The 13,568-nt window shown below is 49.0% G+C and overlaps 1 protein-coding gene across 1 annotated transcript; it reads right to left on the bottom strand.

Annotated features, from left to right (window-relative positions):
- Positions 1-483: 483 nt before the first annotated feature.
- On the bottom strand, positions 484-6,391 carry tnfsf11 (TNF superfamily member 11). The gene is made up of 4 exons (XM_040202440.2): positions 6,065-6,391; positions 4,875-4,910; positions 2,529-2,652; positions 484-2,116 (listed from the first exon to the last, which is right to left on the bottom strand). Exons 1-4 carry the CDS (start codon positions 6,263-6,265, stop codon positions 1,695-1,697), a joined length of 783 nt encoding a protein of 260 aa, XP_040058374.1. The 5' UTR covers positions 6,266-6,391; the 3' UTR covers positions 484-1,694.
- Positions 6,392-13,568: the final 7,177 nt, after the last annotated feature.

Genomic DNA, 13,568 nt, shown 5'->3' with positions numbered 1-13,568 from the left:
TGTGTGTGTGTGAGAGTATATGTGTACAGTGAGGGAGAGTGTGGGAGGGAGGGGGGGGGACACAAAGCTTTTCAAAATGTTTACTGACACAACACATTTTAATGGTTTCTGCTCAGCGCCAGGAGTTGAGAAATCAAGTCACTTCAGAAGGGTGGCACACTACGCCAGTTCATTGTTGACTCTTTTGGCTTCAGCTATTTAAATCTGAAACTGAGCCGCAGCGCAATTGTTTCTGTTGTTGCACAACTTGCAAGTGGCAGTGTTGTTTGTTGTATGCATCGCTTTTGAAAAACACATTCTTTTGGGGCACAAGTGAACCGTTGCCCTGCAAGAAAACGTATGAACGTTCTCACGCCAAGTGTTTCTCCCGCAAGCCCCACTTTTGATTTGATCCCTGGCGCGCGGCGCGCGGCGCGCGGCTTCACGGCGGGCCGCGTCAGCGTCCGCTGAGGCTCGAGCAATGTCAACACGCGGGAAACGCTGTTACAAAAGTAGTTTTTTTTTTTATTATTAAAACATACAAAGATATAAATAAAAAATAAAAACACTAAATGGAAAAAGAATCTAGCAGATGAAGTCAGATGAAGATCTTATGCTACAGTCTTGTAGGAGGAGCAACACATCCACATTTGGCTAGGCAAGTGCACACAGAATTGTCAAAATCAAGATACATAAATATAGAATTTTAAATGGAGCCCCTGTGTTTTAATAGCAAAAAGCGTGTCTACTACTTTCCTAAGTGCTGCATAATGAATGTCACACAGACACAAAACATAACATGTATTTTTTTTTTTTTTACAGCTGTATGGTCACTTTAACAATGACCTGTCTCTGTACTTCTACGGCTAATAAATAAATACTTAGTGCATATTCCCATTGACCCCACTGCAGAGCCAAAAGAAAAACAAAATTTAAGTTAAAGATGAACCAAACTCAATTCGGTTCCTCTAGTTAAAAAAAGACAAAGAGTCCCTTGCTGTGATTTTTGGTCAGACAGTCCAGCTATCTGCATTGTTGGTTGATCGTCATTCCCACCTTGGTTTAAAATGACATTGTCGCGCAATTGCCCTCACGAAGCAGGCCGCTCTCGGATTTCTTTAGGACGCAAAAAGCGGAATACAAGTTTGTGGAGTTTGTGGAGCGCAGGCGCGCATGACCTTGTTTTCAAACGGCTTCCGTCGCTTCAGGAAACAAAAGTCTGAGTCAGAGCGAATCTTTAGAGATGTGGAGGGTGATATAACTCACCGTCTAACCGCCGATTAGTTGCCTACTGGCTAAACGTTTGTGTGTCCCTGCCGTGGGTCCGACCCGGGAGTCATTTTTATTCTGCTATAATCTGCTGAATAGAAGCAGATGCTCAACGCTGTTTTTTGGAAACAATATTCAACATGGATAAATCCCTTATCGCTGGTTTGATCACCTGCGATATGTTTAATTTGTGCTTAAGTCTAAATGTTGTAATACCAAATAAAATGTTTCTAAATAGGCGATAAGCTGTTCCATCACCTCCCCCCGCCCCCCGCCCCCCTCCCACACACACACGACTCGGCAATTTGGTGAAGAGCAATGTTAAAACAACAAAAAAACACACACAGACAGAAAACAAACTTAGTCAACACTCTAAGATCGCTAACAGTGGTTCTTTGGCGTATGGAATGTTCAGTAGCATGTCCGCTCCCCACCTCGTTCCCTTTTCAGTTACCCAACTTTATGGCCCCGAAATACGTCCCTTCTCCCTCCAGGTCCAGCATCCAAGCGTTGGACACCTCGACGTACAAGGCGTCCCCCTGGTCCAGCCGGACCCCTCGGCCCTGCTGGGCGCAGTACATGTTGTAGGTGGTGAGGTTCCAGTGCATGGTGCTGCCCGTCTTCATCAGCTTGGCCGTGCTTTTGTGCTTGCTGCTCTCGTGGTAGACGTAATGGATGAGCTGCGTGTTGCTGACGTCCACCGGGGGGCGGGTCGGACTGTCGCCGTCCAGCCGGTAGTAGCGGAAGCAGATCTTGGTGTAAACGTAGTAGAAGCCGGACTCGCCCACCAGCAGTTTGCTGTCCTGGTACTCCATTCTGTTGCGGTACCGCTGCTCCCCGTCCCAGTTAACGACGACGGCCTCCAGCTCTTTAAAAAGGAGAGGACCGGGCCAGAACCAGGTCAGAACCAGCATCATAATATTGGTATATTTGTTCAACAGTAACATATAAAGTGATTGTTGCACAGAACTTACAAAGTTGCCTTTACATTTGCAAACTTTGGTGATGTTTTGTTAAATAGTGTTATTTACATAAACAGGATTTAATCCCGCCCACATGGAAATGTTTTACTTTCCCGCTTTGACAGTTAATGCTTCATTCGTTAGCAAGGAAACGAGTCGGTTCAGTTGGACGCTGATTTCTTAAAAATATTTCGAAAAGACTGATCTCAGCAGAACAACAAGTAACAAGCGTGGGATGAACTGGTTTTCTCCCGTGAGTCTCCACGCATGTTGGGAGTCGGGTCACACTGAGCTGGGTGGTCGCGGCGGTGGACTCACTCGGCGGGTACTTGGTCTTGGTCTGGATGGGCAGGTGAGCCGATGGAAGGCTCTCTTTGGACGTTTTGCAGCGTTTTCTCTTGGGGTCCCTCAGGGCGTTCAGCACCGGCTCCGTCTGCACTTCCTGAGAGAAACGCCAAACGAAAACCACCGATCAAACACCAAAGAACCGAGAAACAACAAGAATGTGTGTGTGTGTGTGTGTGTGTTTTCCTCCACGGAGAAGTTGCCTAAACTGAAACTTACACCCGCCATTAAAAATGAGCCCTCACTTTTCACTCGTACGGTTTGGACATATTTGACCGCAGTTCGGTTCGGCGGTCGCTCTGAATACCCGTCCGTTTGTGGGGGATGGCGTGCGTGTGAACAGTAGATGGAGGAGCACACACTGACTTCCTCTGTGTGTGTGTGTGTGTGTGTGTGTGTGTGTGTGTGTGTGTGTGTAGGATCCATCCTGCCAACTCGTCATTACGCCGGGGGGGGGGCCGAAAGGGGGGCCGTGACGGGGAGGCCCTCCTGCCGAGCGTAAACCCTCTCACGGCTTTGGCACAAATACGGCGTGGGCCGCGCTCAACCCGGATCGCTGATTCTAATCAGCGTGTTTTCCAAGCAAGTAAACAGTCGCTGCAGCGTCGCTGCCAACTTTCTGACACATCTGGCATGAGATTAGAACATTGTGCTGGTCTTTTTTTTTTGACTCTACCTATAATCTTTCACTCACACAAGTTAAAGGATCACGACAAGGGAAAAAGAGCGATGGCAATCAGACAAAATTGTAGATGCAACTGCCGCCTCTATGTTTAAGTGTGAACAATATACGCACAGCGGACACATAGAAATGTGGTAAATGAGGTTTCATCATGTCCTGAAGGTGTTCTGTGGTTTCCGTGAATTTTCTCCGATTCAACTATCTCAGGTTTCCTGGCGGCGCTCCGAGACGCCACCTCAGAGCAGAAAGAGAAAAAGGTGAAAGGAAAAGGTGTTGTTCTGGAGATAACGCAAATGCCGAGCAAGTGTGAGCGACGCTCCCCGTTGGCCCTGCACTGTGGGATCTGTCCTGATTTGTGGTGCGACCGCGTCCCGCCTCCTCAAGCGGGCGCGAAGAGATTATTTAGACGAAAGTGGCTGCAGCGTTAAATCACGGCAACCGCGCGGCACCACGGGGGGGGGGGAGAAACGTCCGGCCTTTAGGCGGCGTGCGCGCCGCATGCGTCGGGTCGACATGTGCAACATGCGCAGGAAACAGCCCGAGCGCTGACGACACGACCAGCTCCCTCGCCGCGCCGCCGCCCCGGGTGGCTTGTGGGAGAGCTCCGCCAGGGCGAACCCACAATACAGAACACGAGAAGGTGATTAAAGCGTTATGGGAAACCCAACACCAGAGGCACAGCCGTCATTTCATTCGCTATTGTTTTGCTTCCTGGCTTCTTTTTGGCATTTGTTTTGCATTTTGCAAAAAACGGTGCCAGAAAATGGGCGTCAACTCCCAAGAAAGAGTATTAGAAACCGGATATATGGCATTGACGATCAAAAATGTTTATTTCGTGACTCCCTCAGGCTGCCGCCGATCAGCCGAGGAAGATCCTTGGTCCACTGTCGCCACAGAGTCGGTAAGCCAAAGGCCTCTGCAGCAGAAAGCAGGAAGGTAGTTTCTCCTGCTGTGCAGAAGCTCTGCTACCATATTTATGTTGTGCTGCTCAAACTACTCTCTTTGCGAAACACTCAGTGCGCCGACTGCACTCTCTCCTCGTTGACGACGTCTACGTAAATCAGGAAATACCTGGTGTGCTTCAAAACGTCCTGTGAGCAGATCTCTCGCGGCCTTTTGTTTGGCCTGGCGCGTTTCAGCGATCCATCACCGTGTGCTCACACGGAGTTTGTTGAAGTAGGGAATGAAATAATGTCCTCCAGTGCCCGTTTGGCCCCCGGCCTGTGTTTTGGCCTCTGAGATATGGTGCTAAAACACACATCCAAGTCGTAGCCCAGCGTGTGGACAGTATTTGTGGAAAGATTTACTTCGATTTGGCTGACTCGCACGATTCGGCTGTTTGGTTTCGTGTGACTCGGGGACGGTTTGTCTGAGAGGAGTGAAATCGTTCTTGTCGTTGGTGACATCTGCATCAGATACCTTCTTACTCTGTTTGGGCTTGTTGGACTCTGGAGCCGTTTCATACGGATGATTTGGGATTGGGGCCAAAACTCCAATGTTCCCGACCGGCGTGCGGCGTTATAACGTTTGTTTGTGACGAGTGCAGTCGGGTCGGGTTGGACGATTCACACACGAGCGTGCGAGCGGCGCCTTCAAAACCCGCTCAAATGCAAACGTGAGTGGCCCGTCACACTCACCTCTATCGGCCCACGTGGAGCTGTGGACAGATCCACCTGGGGACACAAAGACAGGAGCTGAGGTTAGAGAGGCCTGTGTGAAACATACCTGAACCAGTACCTGGGATGAGCCCCGCCCCAACAGGTGTGGGCGGGAGGAATATTTGACAGGAGCAACAGGAAGACGCTTCGGCTTCAGAGGTATGTGTGCGTGGGAGGAAGTTATCTTCCGCATGCATTCCACAGCAGCAGGCGGACGTGACAGGGATTTGAAATGTGAGCGCTGCTGCCTCCCTCCTTTTGATTTAGTCTTCCCCCCTCTGGGCCACATCCAGAACATAAGCTGCCACATCGCAGCGTGTTTATGCCAAATAAGTTCAACACACAAACAGAGAGAGAGAGAGAGATGCTCCCCAGGTGAACCTCCAGCATCCCGACCCGGTTCCGCTCTAATCATTCACCTCCCGACCCGCCACAAAGAACACCAATGTTATTTTAGATCACAGATCACAGACCTGCAGCCTGCAAGTGACAGACGAGCTGAGGGAACGTTAACATTTCTATTTCAGTATCAGCTTCGGTCTTCGGTCTTGAGCTTTGCCAGACATTCGCTGCGTCTCTGCTGGTGGAGGGTTTACAGCTTATGACCCGTGTGATTTACAAATAGACTCCCAACGGTGGAATGTAAACACGCCGGAGAAGAACTGCAGCCCGCGAGGCTGAAGTGCAAACATCTGCATTGTGCAATCACGACATCTGGCAGCACCGACTGAGATGTTATCACTTTCACTCGAGCTGCCTGCAGCCGCCGAAATAACTCCTCTTTAGAAAATGTCACGCGGGCGTTTGGAGATGTTATCTGGGGTGGGGGGGGGGTTTACAGCGCGGGAAGAAGTACACTTCAAAGAGACGCCAAAAAGCGCACACACTCTTGGCGCACTAAACTGCAGCAATGGCTGTTTTTTTTTTTTTCTTGGCTTCTTTTCTTCCAACGTACCCAGAGATTAGAACCTGATTTATCTGCCGCTTCGCGGCACTGTAGACCTGCGCGAAAGGGTTTGGACCGTCTGAAACTCGCCCGTTAGCCCGGTTAGAGAAGCGTGGATCGAAGCGGCAGACCAAAAATATTCACACGCGGAACCAGAGCTCCGCGGAGGACTTGCCAAAGTGCGCCAAAGGCGCGCGCCGCGCGCCGCGAGCGGCCAGCCTACCTCTTGCAGGTAACCCGTCAGGTGCAATAAGATCGCCACGCTGGAAGCCACCTGAAGCAATCCCATAACGGCCAGGGTCCCGAACAGGAGCGGCCGGTACGTGGTCTCCGAGCTCTGCACCGGGTGGAAGCGGTGCTGGCCGGCCTCCATGTCGGCGGCGTTCCGCAGGTAGCCTCGGTACTCGCCGTGCGTAGCTGCCATGGTGCGCGCTCTGCGTGTGTGTGCCGTTCAGCCGCGGGGCCAGGTCCCAGACTCAGTGCGAGGCTGGGAGGAGAGTTCGCGAGAGTCCCCTATAATCGGAGGAGGGAGGCAGGGGGGAGAAAAGGGAAGGCGGGTGGAGGGGGGGGGGGGGGGGGGGGGGGGTTCTGTCTGCAGCCAATCAGAGGGATCCTCGACGCGGCGACGGGAGAGCGATCAGACCGGGCGACCGGCAGGTGAAGAGAGAGTCCTCCGGGGCTCCTCCGGGGCTCCTCCGGGGCTCCTCCGGGGCCAACGCACCGACAAGTCACGTGTGAAAATATCACTACCTGTTTTAAGTGTTCATTTATTTGTTTTTTAATGGAAAATGTGATTTTCATCAACAACTTTCAACTTTAGCTGTGATTCACAAATAAATAAATACACTTAAAAATCACAAGTAGTTGCATTCTCGACCTCGATGGGCTTGGGCGTGCGGTGAATCTTTCCAACAAAGATCCAAGTGAAGTAGCAATAATCAAACAAGGTTTTAGAGAACAGGGAGACTTTAATGAGAAGCAAGAGACATACAGCTTTTTGATGTGAATGCAAGAGGTCATTTAGTGATCATGTTTTGTTGTTGGATTAGTTATTCATTGTGTGCTGGTGTGGCAGCTTAGAGCTCCTGCTGGTACGTTCATAGCAGACAAAACCGGGATTCTGATGAATAAAAGTGTATTTTTTACTAACTATAAGCGTCACTCATCCATTAGACTCTATTGCTGTGATGTCACTGAAGGAAGAGATGGAAGCTTATTATTCCACTCCTCACAATCCTCCTGTCACGTCCTATAAAGGTGGGGTTGGGTTACATTTTTTGGGGTGACATGTTTGTTAATTTAGAGGAATAGTGTGTCACACAGGAAGACGTGTTCCTCCGGTAGCCCAAAGCGGACAAACCAAACCACGGCTCGAGGAGAGACTTTGAGCTTTTACCTTTCGAGCCAGAGGGAATTCTCCAACAGGCTGGTAAAGGGAGAGATGAGCTGTGGAGTCAGTTGGTGGAAATCCACCAACCTCAAGCCAGATGCCACTAAATCTTACACAATGTCCCTTTAAGGCACATCTGGGTCTTTGCTCCTGGAGATGCGTAAAAATACAGTTTGATTGCTGACAATCCAGCGTGCACACCATTGGGCAAACCTGGATTTCCACTATCGACAGTCATGCTGACTCCTATTGTGTGTGTGCGTATGTGTGTGTGTTTGTCTGACCACAAATAACCTTATCAAGCTCTCCAACATGTTGACACACAGATGTTGTTTATTCTCACCTTCACAGATTCTTTCCTGACCTGCAGCTTTGTCTTTCCTCATTCTTCTGGATAAATATCAGCCCATTATCGGGAAGTTCAAAGCTTTTAGTTGCGTTAGACAGAATGAATCTATTACCCAAAGTGTTGCAATAAAAAAAAAAAGTTTTTAAAGGAAGATCTTAATTAATGTCTGCTGTTTGGTTGATGGTAAAATGCATCCTTGTTCATTGGTCTTGGAATACCCCCCCCCCCCCCCCCTCCTATCCAATATGCCCTGCAGGTTACGGCTTGAATCGACTCATCTTTGGTACCAGAACATTTATTTTTCCACCTACTAGTTTTCAGAAAACATGTTTCCGTTGTACGTGTCTCAATTTTCTATATAGTCCTATATAGTTGGCGTGAAATAGTTAGTAAAATGCTTGGTTAAGTATTGATGTAGCAATGTATTGAAGCAATGTAACGTAACACTGTATCATAACAATGTAACGTAACAATGTATCGGAACAATGTAACGTAACACTGTATCATAACAATGTAACATAACAATGTAACGGAACAATGTAACGGAACAATGTAACGTAACACTGTATCATAACAATGTAACGTAACAATGTAACGTAACACTGTATCATAACAATGTAACATAACAATGTAACGGAACAATGTAACGGAACAATGTAACGTAACACTGTATCATAACAATGTAACGTAACAATGTAACGTAACACTGTATCATAACAATGTAACATAACAATGTAACGGAACAATGTAACGTAACACTGTATCATAACAATGTAACATAACAATGTAACGGAACAATGTAACGGAACAATGTAACGTAACACTGTATCATAACAATGTAACGTAACAATGTAACGTAACACTGTATCATAACAATGTAACATAACAATGTAACGGAACAATGTAACGGAACAATGTAACGTAACACTGTATCATAACAATGTAACGTAACAATGTAACGTAACACTGTATCATAACAATGTAACATAACAATGTAACGGAACAATGTAACGTAACACTGTATCATAACAATGTAACGGAACAATGTAACGGAACACTGTATCATAACAATGTAACGGAACAATGTAACGGAACAATGTAACGGAACAATGTAACGGAACAATGTAACGTAACACTGTATCATAACAATGTAACGGAACAATGTAACGGAACAATGTATCATAACAATGTAACGTAACAATGTAACGGAACAATGTATCATAACAATGTAACGGAACAATGTAACGGAACAATGTAACGGAACAATGTAACGGAAAAATGTATAATAAAAATGTATCATAACAATGTAACATAACAATGTAACATAACATGTAACATAACAATGTAATATAACAATGTACCATAAAAATGTAACATAACAATGTACCATAAAAATGTAACATAACAATGTAACATAAGAATGAAAAGTAGCAATGTATGATAACGATGTAACGTAGCAACGTAATTGTGACACTAACCCAGAAGCACATAAAGAGTTGAGTTGAGTAGAGCTCCACGTTACCGTGCAGTGGAATTGTAGCATTAATCTACTGCGCGTTTGGAACCGTGGGAACTGGCGTGTTTCTGTGCACACGTGAGCAGGATTATATCTCGACCAGGCAGAGCGACTGTAACAGGCTGCCAGGAAATCTCTCACAAATGGTTCGTCTTTGAGTGTTTTCACTGACAACAGCAGCCTGCTGCAGTTGGTAAGAGCGAACCAGAAATGTAAAGTCACAGTCTGTTAAACCACGAGTTGGAAGACGGCTCCCATGTTGAGCTGAGAGAAAAAGAGCAATTCATGGGATTCATTGGTAATACAGAAACAAGTGGAGTTCATACATTTGAAGAATTCCTGGGTGCTAGTGTGGCAAACAATGTCACGCAGCTTCAGCTGCGTCCCTAAAAGCAGTGAACACCACAACAACACGGTGCTATTAATTCCTTCGCATTTGCCTACACTTAAGTTTTCCAGAAAAAGAAAACCTGCACAATAAGGTATTGTCGCATGCAGTGTCCACAGACGGTCCAGCGGTCACACATTGGGCTGTTGCAGCATCTAAACATGGCAGTGGCTCCTGTTAGCCCAGAGCGTGACCTCCGTAACCTCCGCTGTTTCCCCGCTGCCAGCAGAAAAACAGTGTAGTGTTTCAAAAGCCCAGCAGAAAAGCAGCCCCCTTTAGGAACGGGAGTTATTTCGGGCAGAAGTAGTGACAATGGAGCGGAGGGGTGGCTGTAGTAGGTTCTGTGAGTTTGCGAAATCCAAGAGACATTTCACGAGAGAAATCTGGCTTCTTATATGTGCCCCTCCCCCCTCCCTAAAACCATCAAACCTCATGGCGCTACAATTGTTTAATACTCCATCATTATGGGCATTCTAACTACATAAAACCACACATATGATTTTGGTTCCCACAACAAGCCCCCCCCCCCCCCCCCCCCCTCTTACTATTACTCTTGTTTTAACCATGCTCGTATAGAACAGCCCTGTGTTGATGTTTTGCTCGTGATGCGAGGAGCCGGAGCTCGGCCAGAGGTAACCCCCCTCGAGACGGGGAGTGTACCTTTCGCCCGCGTCGTTGCGCGCTTTCGATTATCTCTGGTTTGTTAGAGCATTCCTTGCTAACCAGGCACCCGCGCTCACCCCAACGCTAAACTCAGCAACCTCGCGCTCATCCGCCGGACTCTGGTGACGTCGGCAGTTTGCGCCGCCTGAGGCCAAGGAGGGCCCGGAGGTGAAGGTTCGGGGTTCACAGACAGACCGTGGCGTCACAGCGAGCAGCGGGATCCGGTCAGTCTGGTTCTGCCCAGTGGGCTATTTCGGCTTCAAAGCAACCAGAATGATTCCACTGGATTCAGCCTGTTTTGGAAAACCATGAAGGGTCGAGGTGCCTGTATGCGAGAAGCTGAGCGTGATGGTTGAGCACAACTGTAGGATCGGCGCGCAGTTAATGAAACCCTCCGAGGCGACAGCGTGCCTTCCAGGAATCTCGCGTGCGAGGAGGACATGGAGGCATAACAAGCCTCACAGCTTTTTGCCACTGTTTATTATCGCTCTCTTTTATCTTGATAGGCTGCTTTTAGGACTCGCTGCGTGAGGGTTGTCTCTCTCTCTCTCTCTCTCGCTCGCTCTTTCCTCATTCCCACATCCTCTGTGGTAAGAAGGTCACTCAAAGTCTGCAAAACGCACACGCTGGCTTTTATTGCCTCTCGCTCCAAACTTCTTGCCCTGCCGCCTGCATAGCAACCCCAATGTTTACGCCCCACTCCCCTCCTCCTCCAACTCTGCTGTCACATCACACCGGCCCTGCGGTTTTGTCAAAACCGGGCATTTGAAAAGAAAATTGGGGTGATGATCGGCTTGAACGGGGATATTCCAGACCATTAGGCAGGTCACATTTCGGCTGATGTGTGTGGTGTTGGGGGGGGGGGGGAGGAGGGGGGAGTGTGGGAGAGTCAGGCTGAGCACTGAGCAGACTACCGAAGCAGTTCCTCCAGGCTGCGTGGAGGGAAATGCAGTAAGAAGACAAGTGGCACCACTTGGAGTGGAGATGCGCTCATTGCAATTCTTAATGATCGTTAAGTAACTACCTGGCTGTTAGCGGGCGGCACGTGGGAGCGGTGACGTGACCACACCTTCAAGAGGATTCCTTGAGGCCGAGTCCCAAAACCAGGTCCTAATTCCCACAAAAACACCCAGAGGGAACAAGGAAAGATTCATCCTTCTGCCTCATTTACTGAACATGTGTATTGCAAAATTGTGTGGGTGGGAATTCTGCTTCTCTTGAGTAAGTAATGATAAACATCTGTTTCATTCCACGGCGTTTGCGACATTTCACACAAAACCTCAAAGTGGCACTGGGTGAAAGGTCAGGGGAACACCAACGTCTTTGGACCAGTGGTTGTCGAACGGTCTCAGTCTGGACCAAAGTGATCTCGTCTTCAAAACGAGTGTGAGCACACATGTCGCTCCCGCAGCCCAGAAACACTCGGCCTGTCAGCACTCCGCCGGTGCTCCAGCCTCCTCTCACCCTCGCATCCTTCCCCTCTCCCTCTCCCTCGTTTCCCTCCTTCCTCCTGTCTCCTCTCGTCCATTTCACCTTGGGAGTGCAACAGTTTCCAGTGACACAGCGAAGCAGCCGTGAGGCTCCCACGCTCTACTTGTTGCGGGAATGTTAACCTGGAATCGTGTCTCCAGTCAAACACTAGTTGGACCGAAGTGGTGTAGTATTACCTTTAAATGTGTCTGCAGCACCAAAAAGGGGATCGGTGTCACGGTGTTATTCATTAATAGTCAGGATGGAGGAGGAGGAAAAAGACAAAACACCCGGGCTGGACCGGCCATGACATCAGCAGCTGTCTCTCATTCAGGCGGAGGTGGGCGCGAGCGAGACGCCCCGAGGTCGTCGTGGGGGGAGAGAACGCTGTTTCTCAAGACGTTTCCTCACACGTGCTTGTCTGCTGAGCCCAAACTCGACGCACGCACCTGAGTCAACAGAGCGGTGGGCGGATGAGCCGAGACACAACAGAGGATGAAGCAACGCCTCGCCGCTGGATCAGCGATCAAGCTCGCCTGCGCCGTTGTCTTTCCCTTCCGCCGTGGGACCGCCCGCTTGTTTTTGTGAGTCAGACTTTTTGAGGCCCAGCACCCGTTTCCCCAGATAACAGAATATCATTTTCCACGTTGCAGAGATCACCAAAGAGTCAGAGTGGGGGTCCCGGGGCAGCCGCTCTGGACTGGGATGCTTCCCATCCGCCCACCGGGCCGCTCTTTGCTCTCCCCCCCCTCGCCCCCCCCGACGCCTTGCAGACAAACGGATCGTTTCAGGGTGATTCAGCCACTCCCTCTGAGTCCCCGTCGCTCTCTCACCGCCGTCTCCGGGCCCCCGGACACCGCGCTGACAGGTCGTAGGACGTGGACGACCTGGGAGGTTAAACGTCTGAGTTCTTGTCCACACACACACACACACACACACACACACACACACACACACACACACACACACACGTCGTCACTCCTGGAAACAAGCAGACAATAGCAGGGAAACGTCACGAGTCACCTCACAGTTGGAGAGTGTTTCCAGGTGGTGACTCCATGGAATCGCTCATTATTCGTGGACCTCACTCATAAAGTAAACAGGATTAAGGAAGTCCACCCCAACTACTGTTGCCATGACATCAGCTAAAACATCACAGGAGGATATGTAAATGTTTTGCATTTTCTACTACCTTGTAATTTGCAAATTACTTTCAAGTTAATGTTATTTCTGTGTATGTGTATATGAGTTAGAAACCCTCATCCAGCGATATGAGTGAAGATTATATATACATACATACATATATATTTATTTATGGGAATCAGTTGTCTGACAATTTGGAAATGCTCCAAAGAATCTCAGAATACGCATTTTAAATCCTATTCATCAAGTTCCAGGAGTGAGATAATTTCCGAATGAGCTTTCATGTGGAAACCTTTGGAAGTGGCTCTTTTCTCTGCATGCAGCAGGTCACCCAGCGTGACCTCGGACCCGCCGCCGCGACTCCGTCCCCTCGGCTCATTGAAGCCGCGCAGCTTTGAGTTGGTGGTGATGAAACAAAGAGCCGAGGCACCGCCAAGAGACGGACGAATGAAGCTAAAACAAAGGATGCGTTCTCCAGGCCCGGAGCGAACAAAAGACTTGCAGGGATGATGTAGCTGGTTTTCCCCTTTCCAACACAAAGCCCAGTACAGTATATCATGGATTCCATGGGCTTGACTCAACCCCCCCCCCCCTCCGGTGGACTCTCCCAACAACTCGACCGTTTGTTGCTGTTGGGATGGAAGTGACTCACACATCGACACGGCAGGGGGATGCACCGGCCGAGCTGGACCCGGCCTGTCTGATGTCAGAGTGTGTGTGTGTGTGTGTGTGTGTGTGTGTGTGTGTGTGCGGCACACCGCCCGCCAAAAAAGCCGATGCCCTTGTAAGCTGCCGCCGCGTCTCGCTC

The sequence above is a fragment of the Gasterosteus aculeatus genome, chromosome 16 (genome assembly GCF_964276395.1).
Source record: "Gasterosteus aculeatus chromosome 16, fGasAcu3.hap1.1, whole genome shotgun sequence".
NCBI lineage: Eukaryota > Metazoa > Chordata > Actinopteri > Perciformes > Gasterosteidae > Gasterosteus > Gasterosteus aculeatus.
The sequence above is the reverse complement of the archived record's forward strand: the minus strand, read 5'-3'. Positions and strand labels throughout refer to the sequence as shown.